General features: G+C 35.5%; 4 protein-coding genes and 2 non-coding genes across 10 annotated transcripts in view; all 6 read left to right on the plus strand.

Annotated features, from left to right (window-relative positions):
- LOC103503115 (multiple organellar RNA editing factor 4, mitochondrial-like) lies at window positions 1–21,047 on the plus strand. Of its 4 annotated transcripts, none has more exons than XM_051091284.1 (6): window positions 1–620; window positions 710–1,087; window positions 17,031–17,128; window positions 17,204–17,269; window positions 17,419–19,700; window positions 20,534–21,047. In XM_051091284.1, the coding sequence occupies exons 2-6, from the start codon at window positions 723–725 to the stop codon at window positions 20,537–20,539; spliced, it is 2,817 nt and encodes a 938-aa protein (XP_050947241.1). In that variant the 5' UTR covers window positions 1–620; window positions 710–722; the 3' UTR covers window positions 20,540–21,047. The 4 variants fall into 4 exon arrangements, with proteins under 4 accessions (XP_050947241.1, XP_050947240.1, XP_050947239.1 ...); XM_051091283.1 differs by having other exon boundaries at window positions 195–624; XM_051091282.1 differs by lacking the exons at window positions 1–620; window positions 710–1,087 and adding exons at window positions 15,181–15,380; window positions 15,464–16,081.
- Window positions 4,582–4,655, plus strand: TRNAR-UCG (transfer RNA arginine (anticodon UCG)). The gene has a single exon. It is a non-coding gene; the product is annotated as a tRNA-Arg (tRNA).
- On the plus strand, window positions 4,706–8,483 carry LOC127151459 (cleavage and polyadenylation specificity factor subunit 3-I-like). The gene is made up of 6 exons (XM_051091287.1): window positions 4,706–4,847; window positions 5,022–5,191; window positions 5,319–5,416; window positions 5,843–5,888; window positions 5,958–6,107; window positions 6,690–8,483. Exons 2-6 carry the CDS (start codon window positions 5,042–5,044, stop codon window positions 8,325–8,327), a joined length of 2,082 nt encoding a protein of 693 aa, XP_050947244.1. The 5' UTR covers window positions 4,706–4,847; window positions 5,022–5,041; the 3' UTR covers window positions 8,328–8,483.
- Window positions 8,857–23,958, plus strand: part of LOC103488860 (uncharacterized protein At4g06598) — a 20,621-nt gene continuing 5,519 nt past the window's right edge. The window contains exon 1 of the mRNA XM_051091288.1: window positions 8,857–9,046. Within this exon, the coding sequence (XP_050947245.1) occupies window positions 9,016–9,046 (31 nt within the window). The 5' untranslated portion in view covers window positions 8,857–9,015. The remainder of the gene's footprint in view (window positions 9,047–23,958) is intronic.
- On the plus strand, window positions 21,925–21,998 carry TRNAR-UCG (transfer RNA arginine (anticodon UCG)). Its single transcript has one exon. It is a non-coding gene; the product is annotated as a tRNA-Arg (tRNA).
- Window positions 22,035–23,958, plus strand: part of LOC103503113 (cleavage and polyadenylation specificity factor subunit 3-I-like) — a 3,781-nt gene continuing 1,857 nt past the window's right edge. The window contains exons 1-5 of one of the 2 annotated variants that reach the window (XM_051091285.1): window positions 22,035–22,174; window positions 22,349–22,518; window positions 22,646–22,743; window positions 23,170–23,215; window positions 23,285–23,434. In XM_051091285.1, coding sequence (XP_050947242.1) covers window positions 22,369–22,518; window positions 22,646–22,743; window positions 23,170–23,215; window positions 23,285–23,434 — 444 coding nt within the window. In that variant the 5' untranslated portion in view covers window positions 22,035–22,174; window positions 22,349–22,368. Of the gene's footprint in view, window positions 22,175–22,348; window positions 22,519–22,645; window positions 22,744–22,846; window positions 22,890–23,169; window positions 23,216–23,284; window positions 23,435–23,958 lie in introns of those variants that run through there. The other variant, XM_051091286.1, reaches the window with a different exon arrangement.

Genomic DNA, 23,958 nt, shown 5'->3' on the forward strand with positions numbered 1-23,958 from the left:
ATTTGACCTCCTTCCTAATATACGAGCATTTGGTAATTAGTCTTCCAAAATTTGTAGATTATACGAAATTACTAAAATACACTTACTCGTCCTCTTCCTGATATCGAGGCGAAATTTTTGTCAAACCATTAGCAACCGACTTCCAATCACTTATATATAAAAACACTTTTAAAAATTGCTATCAAAGGTCGAGTGTTTTTGCTCTATACCCAAAAGATGCATTTAGGGAGAGAAAAAGATATAGAAAAAAAAAAGGATTATAATAATGATAATATATGTTTGAGATAAAGAATATAAATAACAATTTGATGCAAATTCTCGATCAAATTTGTATTTGGGGGCGAAAACCCCTTTCTACTAAAACCCCAAACCCTAGTCTTCTATTCCTTCATTTCACGCCCGTCTCCCCACTCGAATCTTCTTCTTCTTCTTCTTCTTCTTCTTCTTCTTCTTCTTCTTCTTCTCCATCCCATCTTATTGTCTCCCACGACATACCGGCACTCCGGCGTGTCAACAACACCACCGCCGGTCGCACTCGGCTTTGTCAGCTTCGTCTCTTCGTTCACTTCACCCCCGACGCCCCCACTGGAATCTTCTTCTTCGTATCTCTGTGCTTCGTAGTCGGTAATTTTCTCTTCTTTTTTGGTCTTTCTTTTCCACTGAAAATGTAATAACGACCTGTCTGGTTTCTTGTCCATTTCGATTTCAGTACTCTACCTATCATGGCACTTCGTTCATTTCGTCTCCGCCGCACTTTGTCTGTTCTTTCTGCTTTCAACCGCTATACGGCAGTATCTGGTCAGACCAGTCACTCTATTTTATGTCCTTCTGCTCCTTCACTATCTAAGTCTCCGGCTATGATCCCAACTCATTGGCCACTGAGATCGTCGTCAATGGCTTCCTATTCCCGGTCATCATTTGGGAGCAATAACGAAGAGGACAAGATAGGGCCCGATACAATACTATTCGAGGGCTGCGATTACAACCATTGGCTTATCACCATGGAATTTCCTAAGGACCCAAAACCCACTCCTGAAGAGATGGTTCGGACCTACGAAGAAACATGTGCCAAAGGCCTAAATATTAGGTTTGTTTTTTTTAACTTATGAAAAAACGTACTGCCTGTGTTGCCTCTAGTACATCACAGACGCAACTTTGTTAGAATTGTTTCTTCAATTACTGCCACCGTTGATTCCTTCACAGTTTTCAGTCACAACACAAATGGTGGATATATGAAATGACCCAAACTATTTTAAATTGAATGCTAAGAGTAAACCTTGATATATTATTCCAAATAAGAGAAGTTGAGTGCTTTGATTTTTGTTGGAGTAAGTGGGTTTAGTTGATGGAAATTGGAATGGCGATGGAATTATTACGTTCCCCACTGTGGAGCGGATCAACAGTAACAAGATTAAGCTATTATAGTTCTTATATTTGTAAGTTTAGGAGTTCAAGTTTCAATGTTATCTCTGGGTATTTATCCTCCGGTTTTCTTAACTTTGATATTGTATGGCTATGTAACGGTTCTCAATAAGATTATCATGCATTAGAGTGGGCCTTTAACATCTGAGGTTGTAGGTGTATTTTCTGCTATGAACTTTTAATTTTGTTGCTGTTGCGTGAACCTCTTATGATGTTTATTCTTGGCTTTGTTGACACCATTTCTCACGCTTTTCCTTGCATTTAAATAGCTTGAAGCTGCTGCAGCTTTAGTATTTTGAAATAATAAATTTTGGTAAAGTTGTGGTTTTGTTTAACCTTCTTTCCCCAAACCATGAGCAGCGTGGAAGAAGCAAAACAGAAGATTTATGCTTGTAGTACGACTACGTATCAGGGGTTTCAAGCTCTGATGACTGAAGAAGAATCAGAAAAGTTTCGCGGTAGTTGTTGATGACATCTAATTACACCACTCAGATGCCATGTTCAATGCTAATGTTAATATTTCTTTTACTAGGTCTACCTGGGGTTGTGTTTATATTGCCTGATTCTTACATTGATCCTGTAAACAAGGAGTATGGAGGTATGCAACTGTCTAAATTGTCAATGACTAAATTCTTTTAAAGTTAACCAAGTTATGTCTCCTCCCTGATGAAATTTCGCTTTGATACCAAATTTGTCATGAACTTTGAATTTACAACTTTATTTTGTAATAACCAGGTGATAAATATATCAACGGAACAATTATACCAAGACCACCACCCATTCAATATGGTGGAAGGCAGGTGAGAAGACAACAGACCAGAAATCCTGATCAACCAAGATATGACAGGGCACCTAGATCAGCACCAAATTGGCAAGGTAATCCATCTTTCAATCAACAGGGTTCTATGCAAGGAGATGGACACCATTCCGGACCTTCACATAACTATTCGCCTCAAGGTCCACCCCAAAATTACGGTTCACAAGGGCCTAGAGAAAGCAGAAATCCTTCACTCATGAACGATTATCCTCCTCAAGGAAGAGATTTCTATCAAGGAGGAAGAGGTCCAATGCCTTCTCCTCAAGAAAACTACAATCGAAGGGGGCAAGGAAGTTATAACCATAATGTGCAAGGAAATTATCAGCAAAGAGATTATGTGCCTCCACCAGGCCCGGGTAATTTTGGTAGTGGATTTAATCCTGCACAGGGTGGACCGTATGGGCAAGGTGGATCTCGTGGTCATGGAACAGGAACTCCTTATGGTCAAGGACAGAGCCATGGATCTTATCCAAGCCCTACCGAAGGTCAAAGATCTTCACAAGGTGACCAAAGAAACATGCAAGGGGAGCAACAAAACTACAATTCTGGCGGACAAACATGGAACGATCAAGTAAGGCGTTTAACACAGTAAACACTAAATAGTTTGTTCCATTGATTTTTCCTATCATATGAGAATTGATTTTCAGTAGATAGTTGTGTCTCTCTTTGGAAAACCTCTGTAAACTGAACCTACTTTTGGTCCACCAACTTTATAAGTCAGTGTTAAACGACTCTAACTTCAATAGTAAAACTTTTGTCTAAGTTTGCACATTTATCGAAAAACACATGTCTCCCGTTTTATTTTGCACATTTATGGAAGAATTTCATCTAACAACTCTCCACTCAAATGATAACCCTTTTAACTCCACACATTGACTTTAGACATCACAACTCAACTCGGGGCCTCAAAACACGCCTGATGCATACATAAATACGTGCTTTTTCGTTACATTTTAATAACAAAAACTTCTGATTTCTGCAGGGGAGATTTTAAAGCAGTCAGAATATTTAACGTGAAAGAGATCTTTGCATAAGCTATGGGCTATTCCATTTTGTCTCCTGTTTTTTTAAGGTAAAACAATTAGGGAAAGCTTTTCGAGTTTGTTCGTGTAAGGATTGGATTATGCACGTCTTGTGTTGGATCATTTTCCTTGCTGTAGGAGCTTGAACTGCATTTGAATTTGAGATATAACCAACATTAGTAGTTTCTTCTTCTCCCTCAATGATGTTGTCTAACAGAAACACTTCAATTTCTTCCCTAGCAACGATAAATTTTGATTTATGGGACACTTGATTTTTATAATGCTCAACTTAAATTGATTAACTTCAAGAATATCTAATTAATTAACGTACTTATTCTAATATGGAAATCTGAATGCAAGTTTAGTAGTTTTGTTATTCCTTGTAGTCAAGTTGTGCTGTTCAATTAATCTTCCCAGTTTCATCTTAGAAAAGGCAAAAAAAGTTGAGGGGTGAGCCAGTGATGTCTTTTGAAATATTTTCTGTCATAGTGAAATAATTTCTTAAATTACAAATTTGGTCCATATGATTTGGTAAAAGTTATAATTTAGTCTTATGGTTTTAAGAGTTGGAATATAATCTTTGTGGTTTGATAACATTTTCATATTTAGGCTTTACGGTTAAAACTTTATTTTATTGTTTAATTTTACTGTTCAATTTATTTCTCTCCTGTTCCACCTTCGTTTTTGTTGTTTGCCATTACACAACTTTGAAAATCAATTCCAACAACCAGCCTTGACATTATTCATTATGCTATCCATCTCCAGTGAATACCACCCTTTACCATCAACTACGATGATTTGTGATTACCTCAAGTGGTTAACTCTAGTGACTAACTACGTTGACAATTTCCTATGACTAACTCCATTAGCTAACTTGATTAGAAAAACTAGTTGATAAAAATATTTTTAAATACAAACCCAAATTATTAGTTCATACCATTTAACGAAATAATAAAAATAGTTTTAATGCTTAATAAATTAAACAGAGTTGCGTTTAAAAAACACTTCAGAAAAAAATGAAACCTACCACATTAGTGTGGTTTATTTTAAATTGTCCCAATAAAATACATCTTGATTCAATTTTTTTAAATGTACTAAGAAATCAAATAAATCACATGTAAATATAGGTGGACAAATTGTAAAAAATACCCTTAGAGAATGATGGTAGTTATAATTAGATTCTTAATATTGCATATTTGAAATTTGAAATTTGAAATTTGAAATTTGAGCCCTTAAACATATTAATTAAGCTAGAGGTACTTTAGGTTAATCATATATATCATCTTAATTAAATTTAATCTCAACCGACAATCAACAAACGACCGCGTAGCGCAGTGGATTAGCGCGTCTGACTTCGGATCAGAAGGTCGTGGGTTCGACTCCCACTGTGGTCGATTTTTATTTTTCCTTTTCATTTCCTCGTTTGTCAATTACTCGCGAGTTTCCCAAACTCTACCCCCCTCCTCTAAAATTTCTCCTTCTTCTCTCCCACTGAATTTCTCCATCTAAAACCCAACAAACAACAACACACCTTTTCTTTTCAATTCTAGGGTTTAGCTCTCTTTCTTCCTTCATCTCCCAACACTGTATGCTCTCTCTTTCTACACATTTTCTCTCTTCTTCTTACTACTTCACTCTCTTTTTCCCTCTTCTTCAACCTTTTTAGATCTGTTTCTGTTTAACCAATACTTATTATGTTTATATATTCTTGAATTGTAAGATTTAATTCTGTCTTCCCTTTTTCTTTTGATATCTTGCAGCTGGAGAGATTTTTGGGAAAATGGCTACGGTTGGACAGCCGCCCTCCCTTAAGAAACGGGAGGCATCCTCAACCAGAGAGGAGGATCAGCTTATTATAACTCCTCTTGGGGCTGGCAATGAAGTGGGTCGTTCCTGTGTATATATGTCTTACAAAGGCAAAATTGTTTTGGTACTGTTTGAACTCATTATTATTTCTCATTTACTATCTGGGTATAAATATAATAAATATAACATATGGAGGTTTCATTCTGTAAGTGGTAATTTTTCTTTCTCCTCTTGTTTTTCTTGGATGACAGTTTGATTGTGGAATTCACCCTGCTTACTCTGGCATGGCTGCTTTGCCTTACTTTGATGAGATTGACCCCTCAACAATTGATGTCCTGCTCATTACCCAGTATGTATTTCTTTTGTTCTTTCTTTTTAAAATCTCTAGAAAATGCAGCTCTTAACTCGGACATTTTGTATTTTATTGCTCTTTTTTCCTTGTGCAAAATTAGTGAATGACGGTGGATGGTCATTTGCAGTTACACTTTAGAATGGGTATAAGGTCACTGCTCTAACATCTTTGCCTCAAACATAAAAGTTTTTCCTTCCTGATCACATTCTTTCAAAACACGTGTTCTACAATTCGATAAAACTCATGCTTCCTTATTAAAATCATGGAAAATGCAAATATTCACGAGGAGCAGTTTTTCACAGTGTCTCTTTTAATCTGATGATGAGAAGAGATTCCAATTTTTCCATCTTTCTTTATTTTCTGCCTCTTATTGTCTTTTGTGTTCTTTTAACCAAGTTAATTTCATGCACACTTATTTCACAGCTTTCATTTGGACCATGCCGCGTCACTCCCTTATTTCTTGGAGAAGGTACTTTCTATTGAATTGCAATGTGATTGTTGCTCGAGTACAGAAACTAATCTAGCATTAACGTGATAGACTACATTCAAAGGACGAGTCTTTATGACTTATGCTACTAAAGCGATCTACAAGTTGTTGCTCTCAGACTTTGTGAAAGTGAGCAAAGTTTCGGTTGAAGATATGTTGTACGATGAGCAGGACATAAATCGTTCCATGGACAAGATTGAGGTAAATGGTTCCTCATAGTGGACATTTCTTGAGTCTTGACTTGCTGTTTCATCCATGGTGAAAATTAATTTTTCAGTGTTTCTACCAAAGTCGTACCTTCTATTAAAAATCTGCTTGACGTTTTATCTAGCAACAGTTTATCAAATGTACTTTCCACCCTCACTATCTGTCATTGTCTGTCTCTGCCCTTATCCCCTTCTGCTTTAGTTCTTTGTTAATTTTTTCCATTAACGTGTTTGAAATTCAGCTCTTAAAATTTCAGAATAAAATATGATTGAACTACGAGAGGTCTTTTGTTGTATTGGTTGAAATTAGATGTTTTATGAAGTTTAATTTCATTTAAATGTTACATATTTAATAATTTATTGAAGGATAATAAAATAAGAAAGACATCTGTATGATAATCATGTAAATCCTGGAGATAATAATGATAATGAGCCAGCTATGGTGGAATGCAGAATCATTATATTGGTTACGTTGTTGTCAACTTGCATGGGTTTCATATCCTTGCACCCTGATTTGTATAGTTGAAAATGGATGTCGGTTATTCTCTTATTTAATAATAGTGCACAGTAATCGCAGGTCATTGATTTCCATCAAACAGTAGAAGTTAATGGTATTCGGTTTTGGTGTTACACTGCTGGTCATGTGCTTGGTGCTGCCATGTTTATGGTGGATATCGCTGGTGTCCGAGTTCTCTACACTGGAGACTATTCACGTGAAGAAGATCGGCATCTTCGGGCTGCGGAGATGCCTCAGTTTTCTCCTGATGTTTGCATAATTGAATCTACATATGGTGTCCAGCTCCATCAACCTCGACATATCCGGGAGAAGCGTTTTACAGATGTTGTTCATTCAACCATTTCTCAAGGTGGCCGTGTGCTGATTCCCGCTTTTGCCCTTGGACGTGCCCAGGAGCTCCTGCTTATTCTTGATGAGTATTGGGCCAACCATCCTGAGCTCCATAATATTCCCATATATTATGCTTCTCCTCTGGCAAAGAGATGTTTGACTGTATACGAGACATATACGCTCTCCATGAATGATAGGATCCAAAATGCGAAATCAAACCCCTTCAGATTCAAGTACATATCCCCACTAAAGAGCATTGAAGTTTTCAAGGATGTTGGCCCATCAGTGGTGATGGCCAGCCCTGGTGGACTTCAAAGCGGTTTGTCGCGACAGCTCTTTGACATGTGGTGTTCTGACAAGAAAAATTCCTGTGTGATTCCTGGTTATGTTGTTGAAGGGACACTAGCTAAAACTATAATCAACGAGCCAAAGGAAGTCACCCTCATGAGTGGACTCATGGCTCCTCTCAACATGCAGGTTCATTACATTTCTTTCTCTGCCCATGCTGACTTTGCGCAGACGAGCGCATTCTTGGAAGAGCTCATGCCGCCCAACATAATTCTCGTGCATGGAGAAGCTAATGAGATGGGGAGGCTCAAACAGAAGCTTATGTCCCAATTTGCGGATCGGAATACAAAGATTCTCACTCCGAAGAATTGTCAGTCCGTTGAAATGTATTTCAACTCTCAGAAAATGGCAAAAACTATCGGAAAATTGGCTGAGAAGACTCCAGAGGTTGGCGAAACTGTCAGCGGTTTGCTAGTGAAGAAAGGATTTGCATATCAAATAATGGCACCGGAGGATCTACACATTTTCTCTCAGCTATCAACTGCAAACATCAACCAACGCATTACAATTCCATACTCCAACGCCTTTAATGTGATCGTACGTAGGCTCAAACAGGTATATGAGAGTGTAGAATCTTCAACAGACGACGAATCCGGCGTTCCAATGATTCGTGTGCACGATCGAGTAACCGTGAAGCAGGAATCAGAGAAACATGTCTCACTTCACTGGACATCCGACCCATTAAGCGACATGGTATCAGATTCAGTCGTAGCACTCATTCTCAACATCAACCGCGAGGTTCCGAAAGTGATAGTGGAGTCGGAGGCTGTAAAAACAGAAGAAGAGAACATGAAGAAAGCAGAGAAGGTAATTCATGCCCTGCTTGTTTCGCTTTTTGGCGATGTGAAGTTAGGAGAGAATGGGAAGCTGGTGATTAACGTAGATGGGAATATAGCAGAGGTTGATAAACAAAGTGGTGAAGTAGAAAGTGAAAATGAAGCTCTGAAGGAAAGAGTTAAAACAGCATTCCAAAGAATTCAATGCGCTGTGAACCCAATTCCTCTTTCATCATCATCTTAACTTTTAGCTTTAGCTTTAGCTTTCTATATTTGGCATGTACAAAAAGAACTAATTTGTATTATTTTCTCTTCCTACTTGCAAAAATAGGGACAAAAAAACTGTATTTTAACAAGGTTTCTTTTTTACTTCATTTTTTAATCATTATTGTTTTGATTATTTTGTTTGTCCACTTGGATTTGGGTGATTGTCTAAAGAAAGAGAGATAAAGGGAGGTGTAAAAGTCATATGCCATATCATATTTGAATGGTGTTGGGCAAGCGATGAATGGCACAAAGAAAAGAGAAAGGAAAAGAGAACACTATGCGAAAGGTAGAGGGAAAGGAAAAGAAAGAAAAAAAAGAGAAAGGAAAAGAGAACACTATGCAAAAGGTAGAGGGAAAGGAAAAGAAAGAAAAAGAAGTACATTGTTGTCTATTTAGGTGTGAAAAGTTGTTCAAAAGTCATTTAACTTTCCTTTTTTAACCTATTTTTGCAATTTTTTCTCTTTCTTTTTCTTTAATTTTCGTCAGTTCTTGAATCATTTTGCCATTTCTGGTTGTAATTTGTTGGAAGTTGAGTCAGATTGTTTGTTTTTGCTCGATTGTTTATGGGCCGACTCGGGAATGGGCTACATTTTGCTTCGTAACATCCTTTTTCTCTCTCCGGTATTCTTGTTTCAGTCTTTGTCTCTCTCTCTGTTTGATTGTTGATGCAATGCCGGAGGAGAAATTCTAGCGTTGGTATTTGCCTTTCTTGTGTTCTTAATTTCTTGAATCTGTGTATTCAATCCATGAAGCTTTCTTCTGTTTTCTGACTGCATGTTTGTATTCGACGATCTCATCTCTCTCCTCTTTTTCTTCGGATTCGATTTTTCGCAATTTGCTTGAGTTGCTCATCGTAAAATTGTGCAGAATTTTTTTATCAATTTCTCTGCTCACGGTATTAACGTCACTGGAAATTCGCATCTCTAGAATATAAATGGTCAGATCGGGTTAGAGATCTGCCAAACACTGCAAAACTTTCACATTATTTTTCGTGTTCGTCTTCGGAGGAACATGTTGCATCTAGATCTCCTTCCATGCTGCTGCGAGGCTTTCTTTGAATTTGTTTTTCTTTTTGCTTAGAGTGAGGCCGGTTTTGCTTGCATGTGACTTCCAGAATTTCAAATTACTCCCTGTTTTTTCATCTATGCTTCGTATCATCTTTTTAGTTGTCAGAATTCTGAGTTTGATGTTGACTTCTTTGATTTTGATAAGACATTGATGCTTTACAATGGACATGATTTCATAATAAACCCCCTTAAAGTAACCTGTCTACTGATTAACAGTACCCACCTCAGTTTATTTTGTTCAAACAGTAGTTGGTGTTGCAAGAATTTTTCACCTGATACTGTTTTGGATTGAGGAAAAGATGTATCATGCTCGTCAAATGCTTTTGGTTTTCCTGGTGCTTTCTTCAGTTTTAAATCCTGAGTCTGGCTGATTTGATTAAGATTTGATTTATGTTCAACAACTAAATTTAACATAAAATGTTGAGGTTTTGCTTCTCCCTTCAATTTGTTTGTTTGTTTGCTTTTTGGCAGAAACTTGTGAAGTCAATGCCATGGAAAATTCCAAGGTGTTGTCAAACATGAGAAATATGATTTCCTCTGGAAAGCATGCTCTACTTCCTCCTAAGAGTCCAGTTCCTAATGGTTCCTCCACATATTTTGATTGTCTCCCTAATCCCATTATTGGGTCCAGAGCGGTGCAGAATCCCAGAGTGGGAAATGTGAACCATCATAGAACATCATCTGAAAGTCTTGGCTTGATGATCTCCTCAGCGAACCCGAAACGCCTGTTCAACGAAGTGGCTATCGACGTTCATCAAGGGACTCCTTTGCATACTTAGATGCAGGAAATGTTTCGAATGAAAATTATGCACAGGATGACTCCCAATGTAAAAACATGTATTTACCTTATTGGGCATCACAAGATTTCTATTCCCATCAAGCTTCATTATATATGAAACCAAGCTGGAACAAACAGAAGAACAGGACACGGGAATTGCCTCCAACTACATTGACAACTAACCCAGGTGGCTGCCCTTCTGCCAAAAATAGCATTCTTCTTGAAAGCTCGAGGATGTTGAGTACACCACAGGAAGCAAATGAGTTTTCTTCAACAACTACTGAAAAGCTGGATTCAGCCGAAACTGTTCGGCCTGATCGAAAGTTATCAGAGAGAATGGATTAGTTCACATGTTAAGCCCGGTCCGACTGATACAGATAATAAGTTTTGCATTGCTTGTTATCTACATTATTGGTATGCAAAAGTGTCCTCTTTCCCTGTTGAATTCTGTTATGCAATTGCGTCTCCCAGTTTGTTTCCGATCTATATGTTTGTGTTGTACCATCTTTAGCTAGCCTGCTGTTCAAGTTTTCCTCAAGGTTTACGGTTTACTTTTCCACTGAAATAACTTCAATGCTTTTCTTTGCTAAGGAAAGTACATTGAAGAAGCCAGGAAACACTTGGATAGATTTTTTTCCCATGAAGGCATTGGTCCGCAAGTTCTAAAATTTTCTTTTGGATACTTGAAAATGCTTGTTGTTTCGCCCTACCTAGTGAACCCCTCTCCTTCCTCACTCCTAATACTAGGCTGTGTGCTCATACCGGATCTGGGAGAAAATATCTAATATATTGGATGGATGTGTGTGTAGCTAAAGAAAGCTGAGTATAACTTGCAGCATTGGAGAGAGAGAGCTGCAGATTTTCGTTATGTTATGATTAGATGATCTATGTATATGATTTAACCTGACTTGCTATGAACACAGGCAATTTGCTCAACGATCGCGTGTAAGGAAACTTCAATACATTGCAGAGCTAGAAAGGAACGTACAAGCTTTACAAGCGAATGGTTCTGAAGTTTCTGCCGAGCTCGAATTTCTCAGTCAGCAAAACTTAATTCTTGGCATGGAGAACAAAGCACCCAAGCAACGGTAATTTTTACGATCATTTTAGAAAGTTTTCTATAGCTATTTTTGTTAGACCATTTTCCTGAAACAAATTTTGTAACAAAAGAAATAATTACCTTAGATGATCATGATTGATTCTCTCCTTTCTTTAAGAAAAAAAATTAATTATTACAATTACTTGCAAGCAGAGAACACATATAAAGTCTATATATACCATGGTTTGTTTTCATCTTATTCTCTGTTTCCATTCATTTTTTTTCTATTTCATTGTTATGTTCCTTCTTCTATCAGTTGTCAATGACTCAACCTATTTTAATTATTTATTTTTTTAAGTTTGGTGTTGTTTGTTAATGGCCTTCCATTTGACTTCTTCCAGTTTGTTCAACGATGAGGACCAAATGTATGTAATAATGCTCTTGTGGTTGGCTACAAGAGGAGATCGCACAAGCTATCATTACATACATTCAGTCCCCATTGTTGAACAAATTGGAAGAAGTCAAATGGAACGTCATTCACAAACAACACCAAACTTTAAAAAATAAATAATTAAAATAGGTTGAGTCATTGACAACTGATAGAAGAAGGAACATAACAATAAAATAGAAGAAGATGAATGGAGAATAAGATGAAGAAAACAAACAATGTATATATAGACTTTATGTGTACTCTGCCTTGCAATTAATTGTAATAATTAGTTTTTTTTTTTTAAAAAAGAGAGAATCAATCATGATTATCAATTTAAGCTAAGGTAATTATTTTTTTTGTTACAAAATTTGTTTTGGAAAAATGGTCTAATAAAATAGTTATAGAACACTTTCTAAAATGATCAAAATAAATAATTGTCTGGGTTACCCATGGATGGTTAAATTAAAATTTGATCTTACGAATTATTTTTTAGAAAGAGTTAACTTGATTCATGTATTTAAAAGCATAGGACTAAATTGCATAATATTTTGGGTTTTGGAATGATTGTATTTGGGACGTGAATTTTTTTACTAGAGCAGGGACATTTATGTAATAGTTGTTTTTCCATTTTTACCATTTCGTCATATTAACAATTTAAATTAATTTTTACCATTTATCCAAAATCTCTAAATTTGCTATTTTTCTGATCAAACCAAAAATTAAAAAATAACTCATGGGTTTGAACAATGTTCCTTGCTCAAACTCGAAAAAGTTAGTAGGAAGTCCAGACTTCTGAAATGTCTCAAACAAGGGTCGGGCTATTGGTGCTTGACCCACCCAATCCCAACCCTTGAATCAAACACCTTCAAATTGAATCATTTAGAATATAATATAATTGTGAGAAAGAAATAAAATTTAAAAACCCTAAAGTATAATATTGGTAAATACATTATTTTATCATTTTTCTTAAAAAATTAATGCAAAACTGACATTAGGCCAACGAAAAAGGAAAATAATATATATATATATATATATATATATATAATTATCAAAAGATATTTTTCTTAATTAAAATGATCTTGTAGTAATATTAATGAGTGATTACTATATTTAAAATTAAATAATCATATAATAATAATAATAATAGTAATTATTTGGCTTGTCTTACAATATGGATGTTTTTAAGTAGTCATATATATATATATATATATATATATATATGACATTAATGATCTGTAACTGTATGAGGTATAAGAAGTTTTAATCTATATTTATATTTGATTTCTTTTCCTTGAAAAGCTTGGTTTCCAAAGTTTTTATAAGAGAATCGTCTAATTTGTAACATTAACTCCATGAATTAAATAGAAAATTAATAGGTTTAAAATTCTATAGATGTTAAAAGAATCTCAACCAATCCTACCAATATAGATTGTTATCAATATTGATACATACAATAGTAATCAGGTTGGTTTATGTTATGATATAATAATGTTAACTTTTCCTAACAAGGGTTTCTTAAAATTGCCACCAACGACAAAATAAGCAAACTAATATTATTATTATTAGCCGACCATCAAAAATAGTAACTACTAAAAACTATTGATATGAATTTAAGTTCATTATGCTAATTATATTTTAAATTATTGTGTTTAGGATGATTATTCATTTGTTGGTTTTATTGACATTTGTTAATATTTACGAACAATTTCTAAAAAAGAAAACATGGTTTTATATATAGGTTTTGTATTCTCATATGAATTTCTTAAAAATAAACATTTCATTCCAAAAGTAATAAGATTTTTGTGTAAAAGCTAAGGGCCCGTTTGGTAACGTTCTTGTTTCCTGTTTCTTGTTTCTGTTTCCATTTTTTAAGAAACAGAAGTGTTTGATAACGTTCCTTGTTTCTCGTTCTAAAAAAAAAGTAGAAACGTTTCTCATTTTATAAAGAATTATTGGGAACAAAAAAAGTAGTTTCTTCTGTTCCGTTTCTCAATTGCTTTTATTGGTTTCTTTTTTCTCAATTTATTTTTTTTCCTTTTCATTTTTCTCAATTATTTTTATTGGCTTTTTTCTTTTTCTCAATTATATTTATTGGTTTCCTTTTCATTTTTCTCAATTATTTTTATTTCTTTTATTTTCCTTTTTCTCAATTATTTTTATTGGTTCATTTTTCTTTTTTCAATTATTTTTATTGGTTTCCGTTTCCTTTTATCTCCATCGTCTTCTCCAAATAATCATCCTCTTCCTCTTTTACTCATCGTTTTTCTTTGCACACCGTCTTCCTCTTCACCTCTCACCGTCTTTCTCGACAACCCAAACTCTTCCTCTTCGTCGGATCCATAGTTTTCATCTTTCTTTTTGTGCAAATCTGGATTTTCGTTGTGGGTTTTTCTCTAAAGCATCATAGGTTAAGAGTTAAATGTTAAATTTTGTTTTGTTTCTTTCAATTCTGAACATTGAAGACATAATAACTTACTTTAAAATTAATATTAAATTCTAGATGTCACGAAATAACGATGAGATTGTAGAAATTGATGGATTAAAAAGAGAAATTGTCTGAGTAAGAGATGATATTGCCAATCAAATTTGGTAACATTTGAAGGATAAATATAATTTTATGTTTGATGAATAAACTTTTGATAATTTTATTTGTTATGTTTGATGGATAGACCTATATTTTTGTTTAATGTTTAATTGAAGTAGATGTGAAAAATAAAAAATAAATCTAGAAGAAAATCAATAAACAAGAAACAGTTATCGAACACTTTTTTTTGTTTCTGTTTCTTTTTTTTTCAAGAAACAAAAAATAGAAACAGTTATCAAACGCATTACTGTTTCTTGTTCTAAAAAAAGAAGAAACAGGAAACAGGGAACAAGGAACAAGAAACAGAGAATAGAAACGTTACCAAACGGGCCCTAAGTAACCAACAAGTCATTTGCTCCATCTAAACTTTACTTATAGTTTGAAAAATACTAAAATTCATCGATCAAACAATATAACTTACGAGAATGAAACCCGAAAATATTATTAAAGAATAACATGCCTTCTATATTTGAATGATTAGACCTTATATTCATCATATTAATTAAAAGCATAATAACTAAGAACTACGCTAATTTATTATATAAATTAAATAAATATAAATTAAAAACTAATTTTGTATTTTTTTTTCGAAAGTTTAATCTTTCACATCTCCTATTTATTTTTCAAATTGAAATAATCTTGAAGCAAATATACGAGAGAATTGGTGATTAAAATAGCATCAACATTGGTGTTTAAAATAGTATTAACATTGATGATTAAATATAATTAAACTCTACGAATTGCAAACGTAACACTGATTCAAAATGAACTCTATAAATCGTAAACAAATATTCATACAATGAGACATAAAAAAAAAAAAAAAAAAAGAAGATTAACTCGAACGATAAGAAGAAATTTAATGAATCAATGAATCTCAAAATATCTTAAAAAGAAAGTGAAATAGAAGGATAATCTTTTTAAAATTTAGAACCGAATAAACCCTAAACCCGAGTTTTTTTTTAATTAGTTCACTTCACGCCCGTCGTCTCACTGGAATCTTCTTACTTTCTCCGACTACCTTCCACCACTCCGCCGTGTTGCATTCTCTCCCGTCGGTTTCGCTTCTTCAATCACTTCACGGCTGACGCCCCACTGGAATCATCTTCTTTCGAATCACTGTGCTTTGTAGTTGGTAACTTTCTCTTGTTTTTACTGAAAAATAAACACAAATGTGTAATAACGACCTGTCTCTTTTCTCCTCCATTCCGATTACAGTCTTGCACCGATCATGGCCCTTCATTCACTTCGTCTACGCCGCACTTTGTCTTTTCTTTCTGCTTTCCACCGCTATGCGGCAGTATCTGGTCAAACCAGCCACTCTATATTTTGTCCTTCCGCTCCGTCATTATCTAAGTCTCCGGCTATGATCTCACCACATTGGCCACTGAGATTGTCGTCAATCGCTTCCTATTCCCGGTTATCATTTGCTAGCAATAGCGAAGATGACAAGATTGGGACCGATATTGAGAGTGGTAGCGAAGATGTGAAGATAGGGACCGATATTGCGAGCGGTAGCGAAGATGTCAAGATAGGGAATGATATTGCGAGCGGTAGCGAATATGTCAAGATAGGGAATGATATTGCTAGCGGTAGCGAAGATGTGAAGATAGGGACCGATACTGCGAGCTGCAAGATAGGGAACGGTATTGCTAGCGGTAGCGAAGATGTCAAGATAGGGAACGATATTGCGAGCGTTGACATATGGACCGACACACCCGAGGGCTGCGATTACAACCACTGGCTCATCATCATGGACTTTAAGGACTCAAAACCCACTACAGAGGAGATGGTTCGGACCTACGAAGAAACCTGTGCCAAAGGCCTAAATATTAGGTTTGATTTCTTTTCACTTCTGAAAAAACTTTGAGTTTTAGAACTTATATTCTTCCTCTGTTGCCTCCACACTCTATAGTGAATGAGAGGCGCAACTTCGTTAGATTGTCTCTTCAATTATTCGTGTTTTTTTCCCTAGAAATTTTTTGAATGTTGACTATTCTAATTTGTATTTTCGTTTTTTTTTCTTTATTCTGACTCTAGGTGTTGCTATACATACTTTGGGGTTTTTTTTTGCAATCCTTCACCCATTAAATGTTGATGAGGACATTTGTAAGATATCCCCAATACTATTTTAGGATCAATTTGATTCCTTCGTAGTTTTCAGTCACAATGCACATGGCGCCTATATGAAACGACTCCAAACTATTAAAATTGAATATTAACAAGTAAACCTTGATATATTATTCCAAATAATAGAAGTGGAGTTTTCATTTCGCTTCCTATGTTTTTTGGTTTTTGTTGTAGTATGTGGGTTTAGTTGATGCAATGGTGATGGAATTATTACGTTCCCCACTGTGGACTGAATCAGCTGTGACAAGATTAAGCTATTGTAGTTCATATATTTGTAAGTTCACGAGTTCAAGTTTTAATGTTGGCTCAGGATATTTATCCTCTGGTTTTCTTAACTTTTTGATATTATATGGCTATGCGACGGTCCTACAATATGATTACCATGCTTTAAATTGGCGTCTAGCACCCACAGATGTCAATTTGGTGTATTTTCTGTCTAACTACAACTACCCATGGCATGCTTGAAGAGAATATTGGTTTTGTTTCTGTTGCATGATCTTCGTACAATGTTTATTGTTTATTATGTTCAGACCGTTTCTTACCTTTTTCCTTGCATTGAAATGGCTTGCAACTGCTGCAGCTCTAATATTTTGAGATGATTAATTTTGATAAAATTATGCTTTTGTTTAACATTCTTTTCCCATACCATGAACAGTGTGGAAGAAGCAAAACAGAAGATTTATGCTTGTACTACGACTACGTATCAAGGGTTTCAAGCTGTGATGACAAAAGAAGAATCAGAGAAATTTCGCGGTAGTTGTTGAAGAAATCTAATTGCACTTTTCAGATGCTATGTTCAATGCTGATTTTAAATATTTGTTTTACTAGGTCTACCTGGTGTTTTGTTTATATTGCCTGATTCTTACGTTGATCCAGTAAACAAGGAGTATGGAGGTATGCAACTGTCCAATCTGACAATGACTGGATTTGCTTTTATAGTTAACCAAGTGATGTATCCTCCTGATGAAAATTTTGTTTAATACTAGATGTGTCATGACCTTTGCATGACCTTTGAATTTACAAAATTATTTTCTAATAATCAGGAGATAAATATATCAATGGAACGGTTATACCAAGATCACCACCTAGACAAAATGTTGGAAGGCAGGTGCAAAAACGTTTTAGCGGAAACCTGGATCAACCAAGATATGAGAGGCCAGCTACATCAGTGCCAAACAGGCAAGCTAATTCATCTTTTAATCAACAGGGTTCTATGCGAGGAGATGAATGCCATTCCAGAGCTTCGCAAAACTATTCGCCACAAGGTCCATCCCAAAATTACGGTTCCCCAGAGCTTAGAGAAAGGAAAGATCGTTCACCCATGAATACTAGCGCTCTCGAAGGAAGAGATTCCTATCAAGAAGGAAGAGATTCCTATCAAGGAGGAAGAGGTCCAATGCCTTCTCATCGAGGAAACTACATTCAAAGGGTGCAGGAAACTTATAATTATGATGTGCAAGGAAATTATCAGTCTCAACGAGAGCAGATAGACTATATGCCTCCACCAGGCCATAGTAATTATGGCAGTGGCTTTACTCTAGGGCTTAGAGAAAGGAGAGATCATTCACCTATGAATAATAGCGCTCTTGAAGGAAGAGATTCCTATCAAGGAGGAAGAGGTCCAATGCCTTCTCATCGAGGAAACGACATTCAAAGGGTGCAAGAAATTTATAATTCTGATGTGCAAGGAAATTACCAGTCTCAACGAGAGCAGATAGATTATATGCCTCCACCAAGCCAGAGTAATTATGGTAGTGGCTTTACTCAAGGGCTTCGAGAAAGGAGAGATTATTCACCTATGAACACTTATGCTCCTGAAGGAAGAGATTTCTATCAGGGAAGAAGAGGTCCAATGCCTTATCATCAAGTAAACTACAATCAAAGGGGGCATGGAAGTTATAACCATGAAGTGCAAGGAAATTATCTCCCTAAGGGAGAGCAGAGAGATTATGTGCTTCCACCAGGCCAGAGTAATTATGGTAGTGGCTTTACTCAAGGGCTTCGAGAAAGGAGAGAGTATTCGCCTATGAACACTTATGCTCCGGAAGGAAGAGATTCTTATCAGGGAGGAAGAGGTCCAATGCCTTATCATCAAGTAAACGACATTCAAAGGGTGCAGGAAAGTTATAATTGTGATGTGCAAGGAAATTATCAGTCTCAACAAGAGCAAATAGGTAGTGTGCCTCCACCAAGCCAGAGTAATTATGGTAATGGCTTTACTCGAGGGATTGGAGAAAGGAGAAATTATTCACCTATGAACACTTATGCTCCAGAAGGAAGAGATTCCTATCAGGGAGGGAGAGGTCCAATGCCTTATCATCAAGTAAACGACATTGAAAGGGTGCAGGAAAGTTATAATTGTAATGTGCAAGGAAATTATCAGTCTCAACGAGAGCAAATAGGTTATGTGCCTCCACCAGGCCAGGGTAATTATGGTAGTGGCTTTACTCGAGGAATTGGAGAAAGGAGAAATTATTCACCTATGAACACTTGTGCTCCGGAAGGAAGAGATTTCTATCAGGGAGGAAGAGGTCCAATGCCTTATCATCAAGTAAACGACATTGAAAGGGTGCAGGAAAGTTATAATTGTGATGTGCAAGGAAATTATCAGTCTCAACGAGAGCAAATAGGTTATGTGCCTCCACCAGGCCAGAGTAATTATGGCAGTGGTTTTACTCGAGGGATTGGAGAAAGGAGAAATTATTCACCTATGAACACTTATGCTCTTGAAGGAAGAGATTTGTACCAGGGAGAAAGAGGTCCAATGCCTTATCATCAAGTAAACTACAATCAAAGGGGGCATGGAAGTTATAACCATGACATGAGAAGAAATTATTTCCCTCAAGGGCAGCATAGAGATTATGTGCCTCCACCATGCCAGAGTAATTATGGTAGTGACTTTACTCGAGGGCTTGGAGAAAGGAGAGATTATTCACCAATGAACACTTATCTTCCTAAAGGAAGAGGTTCCTATCATGGAGGAAGAGGTCCAATGCCTTATCATCAAGTAAACTACAATCAAAGGGGACAGGGAATTTATACCCATGATGTGGAAGAAAATTGTCTCCCTCAAGGAGAGCAGAGAGATTATGTGCCTCGACTAGGCCAGGGTATTTTTTGTCGTGGCTTTAATCTTGCACAGGGTGGGCCGTGTGAGCAAGGTGGATATCGTGGTCATGGAGCAGGAATGCCTCATGGTCAAGGACAGTGCCATGGATCTTATCCAAGTTCTATCGAAGGTCATAGATTTTCCCAAGGTTTCCAAAGAAACATGCAGGAAGAACAACGGAACTACATTTCTTGTGGACGAACATGGGACGATCAAGTAAGACATTCTAATTTAGTTAACCTTAAATAGTATGGTCCATTGATTTTTCTTATCACATTATAATCGATTCTTGGGAAAATATCAATTTATACTCTTGAGCTCTGGAGTTTGTATCGATTTAAACCCTTAATTAATAATTGTATCAAATTAAACCATTAACTAACAATTTTATCAATTTAAACCCTTAACTAATAATTTTATCAATTTAAATCTTCAACTATGAGTGTTGTATCAATCAAAACCCCAAACTAATAAGTGCATCAATTTAGATTTTTGAACTTATATAATTGTATCAATAAGTTTTCCATTATGTTCTATTTGGATACACTTGTGAAAGTTGAGAGTTTGTATTGATATATTTATATAAGTTTAGGCTTTAAATTTTATGAAAGTTTAAGGTTTAATTTGGTACAACTATTAGTTTGAGGTTTAAATTTATATAACGAAGTTCTTTGCTTAAGTTGATACAATTATTAGTTTTAGGTCTTAATTCGTTCAACCTCATAATTCATGGTATAAATTGATATTTGCCATTGATTCTGAGTAGAATATTTGTCGCTCTCTTTGGAGAACCTATGTTAACTGGTTTTTGTCCCCATCAACTTCTTATGTTGACGTTGAACAACTTAACTTACATATTTGTCTAAATTCTATTTTTCCTCTCATCAAAAAATTCCATCATACAACTCAACATCCAAATACAAACTCTTAACTCAGCATATCGACTTAGATTTCATAATTCAATTCAATGTCCCAAAACACTTCTGAAGTGGACGGGAATATGTGGTTTATTGTTACATTTTAATGACTAAAACTTCTGATCTCTGCAGTGGTGAAATTCTGAGGCTGTCCGAATATTTGATGTGAATAGATGTACAGGAGCTCTGGGCCAATTCCATTTTGTCTCATGTTTCTCGTAGGTAGAAAAAGAAAAAAAAAAAGAAAAGAAAAGAAAAGAAAAAACAATCAGGGAAAGCTTTTTGCTGTAGGAGCTTGAACTGGACTTGGATTTAGAGATATAACCAACGTGAGTCAGCCTGCTTCTTCTCCTTCAAGGACGGGATGCACTTAATTTTTATAATGCTTAAACTTATTAACTTATTCTGATGCTGTATTATATTGACAGAAATCTGAAGGCAAGTTTTGGTAGTTTTGTTATTCCTTGTAGTCATTGATTTAGATTTTATAGTTTTATAGGTTGTATTATATATAATTCTTATGGTTTGATAAAATTCTCATATTTAGGCTCTACTATTAAGACTTTATGAGAATTTAATCAAATTATATGGACCTAAATTTAACTTTTTTCTATACAATATGATTGAAATTTATCCTTTTACTCAATGATTTTTACTATTGTGGCATATTTACAACTTGCTGGTTTAGACTATGAAACTCTAGTTTCTCCACATGTTGGTGACCTTGTCTAGTCACAGCCATCGTTGATGATAACAACTTGCTCACTTTGATGACGTCTCTTATGACCAACTTCAATGACAACTCTGTTTAGGATTAGTGCTAAGTAATTAAACTAGTTGTTTTTTTGTAAACTTAAGTTATTGGCTTTGTGAAATGGGTGAAGAATTTTAAAGTCAGTAAGTAAGTGATGTTGTTAGGGCATTAGTGGTTAGCTTTTATTTATCATTCAATACTTATAATGTTTTCATTTTGATCAAAATAACTCAACTTGTATGTTCTGATTCTTTGTTTCTCTTGTTTTCACCTTCGTTTATGTTGTTTTTTACCACACAACTCTGACATTTGACTCCAACAAGCAACTTTGATGAACACCACGTTGCCCGACCGCCTTAGACTGTTAATTACAATGACAACCTTTGAATGACTATCTCTAGTAGCCATCTCTAGCGACTCATACATTGATTGTCTCTAATAACCAACTCTAACGACCAATACGAAAAGACTTAACCAGTGAATGCGTTAAAATGTAGAATTGAAATGATTAGATTATTTTATTTAACAATCATCATTTTATAGTAATTTGAGATCAATAAAAATACTTTCGGTATAAGAAAAACCACACTTGTATCTCGAACACTTTTTTCGGCAGACCTTATAAAGAGTATTTAAATGAGTAGAACATTTCGAGAAACATTTTTCATCCTGAGGGAATTGAATCGTATCTCAACCGGTTATCCTTCCGCAAGAAGGGAAACATATATTTCTTAATATAATGTTTAACTTCGTATTCCAATCAATAAACGACCGCATAGCGCAGTGGATTAGCGCGTCTGACTTCGGATCAGAAGGTCGTGGGTTCGACTCCCACTGTGGTCGATTTTTTATTTTCCCTTCTCAATTACTCGCGAGTTTCCCAAACTACCCCCCTCCTCCAAAATTTCTCCTTCTTCTCTCCCACTGAATTTCTCCATCTAAAACCCAACAAACAACAACACATCTTTTCTTTTCAATTCTAGGGTTTAGCTCTCTTTCTTCCTTCATCTCCCAACACTGTATGCTCTCTCTTTCTACACATTTTCTCTCTTCTTCTTACTACTTCACTCTCTTTTTCCCTCTTCTTCAACCTTTTTAGATCTGTTTCTGTTTAACCAATACTTGTTATGTTTATATATTCTTGAATTGTAAGATTTAATTCTGTCTTCCCTTTTTCTTTTGATATCTTGCAGCTGGAGAGATTTTTGGGAAAATGGCTACGGTTGGACAGCCGCCCTCCCTTAAGAAACGGGAGGCATCCTCAACCAGAGAGGAGGATCAGCTTATTATAACTCCTCTTGGGGCTGGCAATGAAGTGGGTCGTTCCTGTGTATATATGTCTTACAAAGGCAAAATTGTTTTGGTACTGTTTGAACTCATTATTATTTCTCATTTACTATCTGGGTATAAATATAATAAATATAACATATGGAGGTTTCATTCTGTAAGTGGTAATTTTTCTTTCTCCTCTTGTTTTTCTTGGATGACAGTTTGATTGTGGAATTCACCCTGCTTACTCTGGCATGGCTGCTTTGCCTTACTTTGATGAGATTGACCCCTCAACAATTGATGTCCTGCTCATTACCCAGTATGTATTTCTTTTGTTCTTTCTTTTTAAAATCTCTAGAAAATGCAGCTCTTAACTCGGACATTTTGTATTTTATTGCTCTTTTTTCCTTGTGCAAAATTAGTGAATGACGGTGGATGGTCATTTGCAGTTACACTTTAGAATGGGTATAAGGTCACTGCTCTAACATCTTTGCCTCAAACATAAAAGTTTTTCCTTCCTGATCACATTCTTTCAAAACACGTGTTCTACAATTCGATAAAACTCATGCTTCCTTATTAAAATCATGGAAAATGCAAATATTCACGAGGAGCAGTTTTTCACAGTGTCTCTTTTAATCTGATGATGAGAAGAGATTCCAATTTTTCCATCTTTCTTTATTTTCTGCCTCTTATTGTCTTTTGTGTTCTTTTAACCAAGTTAATTTCATGCACACTTATTTCACAGCTTTCATTTGGACCATGCCGCATCACTCCCTTATTTCTTGGAGAAGGTACTTTCTATTGAATTGCAATGTGATTGTTGCTCGAGTACAGAAACTAATCTAGCATTAACGTGATAGACTACATTCAAAGGACGAGTCTTTATGACTTATGCTACTAAAGCGATCTACAAGTTGTTGCTCTCAGACTTTGTGAAAGTGAGCAAAGTTTCGGTTGAAGATATGTTGTACGATGAGCAGGACATAAATCGTTCCATGGACAAGATTGAGGTAAATGGTTCCTCATAGTGGACATTTCTTGAGTCTTGACTTGCTGTTTCATCCATGGTGAAAATTAATTTTTCAGTGTTTCTACCAAAGTCGTACCTTCTATTAAAAATCTGCTTGACGTTTTATCTAGCAACAGTTTATCAAATGTACTTTCCACCCTCACTATCTGTCATTGTCTGTCTCTGCCCTTATCCCCTTCTGCTTTAGTTCTTTGTTAATTTTTTCCATTAACGTGTTTGAAATTCAGTTCTTAAAATTTCAGAATCAAATATAATTGAGACAAGTGGTCTATTGTTGTATTGGTTGAAATTAGCTGTTTTATGAAGTTTAATTTCATTTAAATGTTACATTTTTAATAATCTTATTGAAGGATAATAAAATAAGAAAGACATCTGTATGATAATCATGTAAATCCTGGAGATAATAATGATAATGAGCCAGCTATGGTGGAATGCAGAATCATTATATTGGTTACGTTGTTGTCAACTTGCATGGGTTTCATATCCTTGCACCCTGATTTGTAT

This window comes from Cucumis melo, chromosome 10 (genome assembly GCF_025177605.1).
Source record: "Cucumis melo cultivar AY chromosome 10, USDA_Cmelo_AY_1.0, whole genome shotgun sequence".
Lineage (NCBI taxonomy): Eukaryota > Viridiplantae > Streptophyta > Magnoliopsida > Cucurbitales > Cucurbitaceae > Cucumis > Cucumis melo.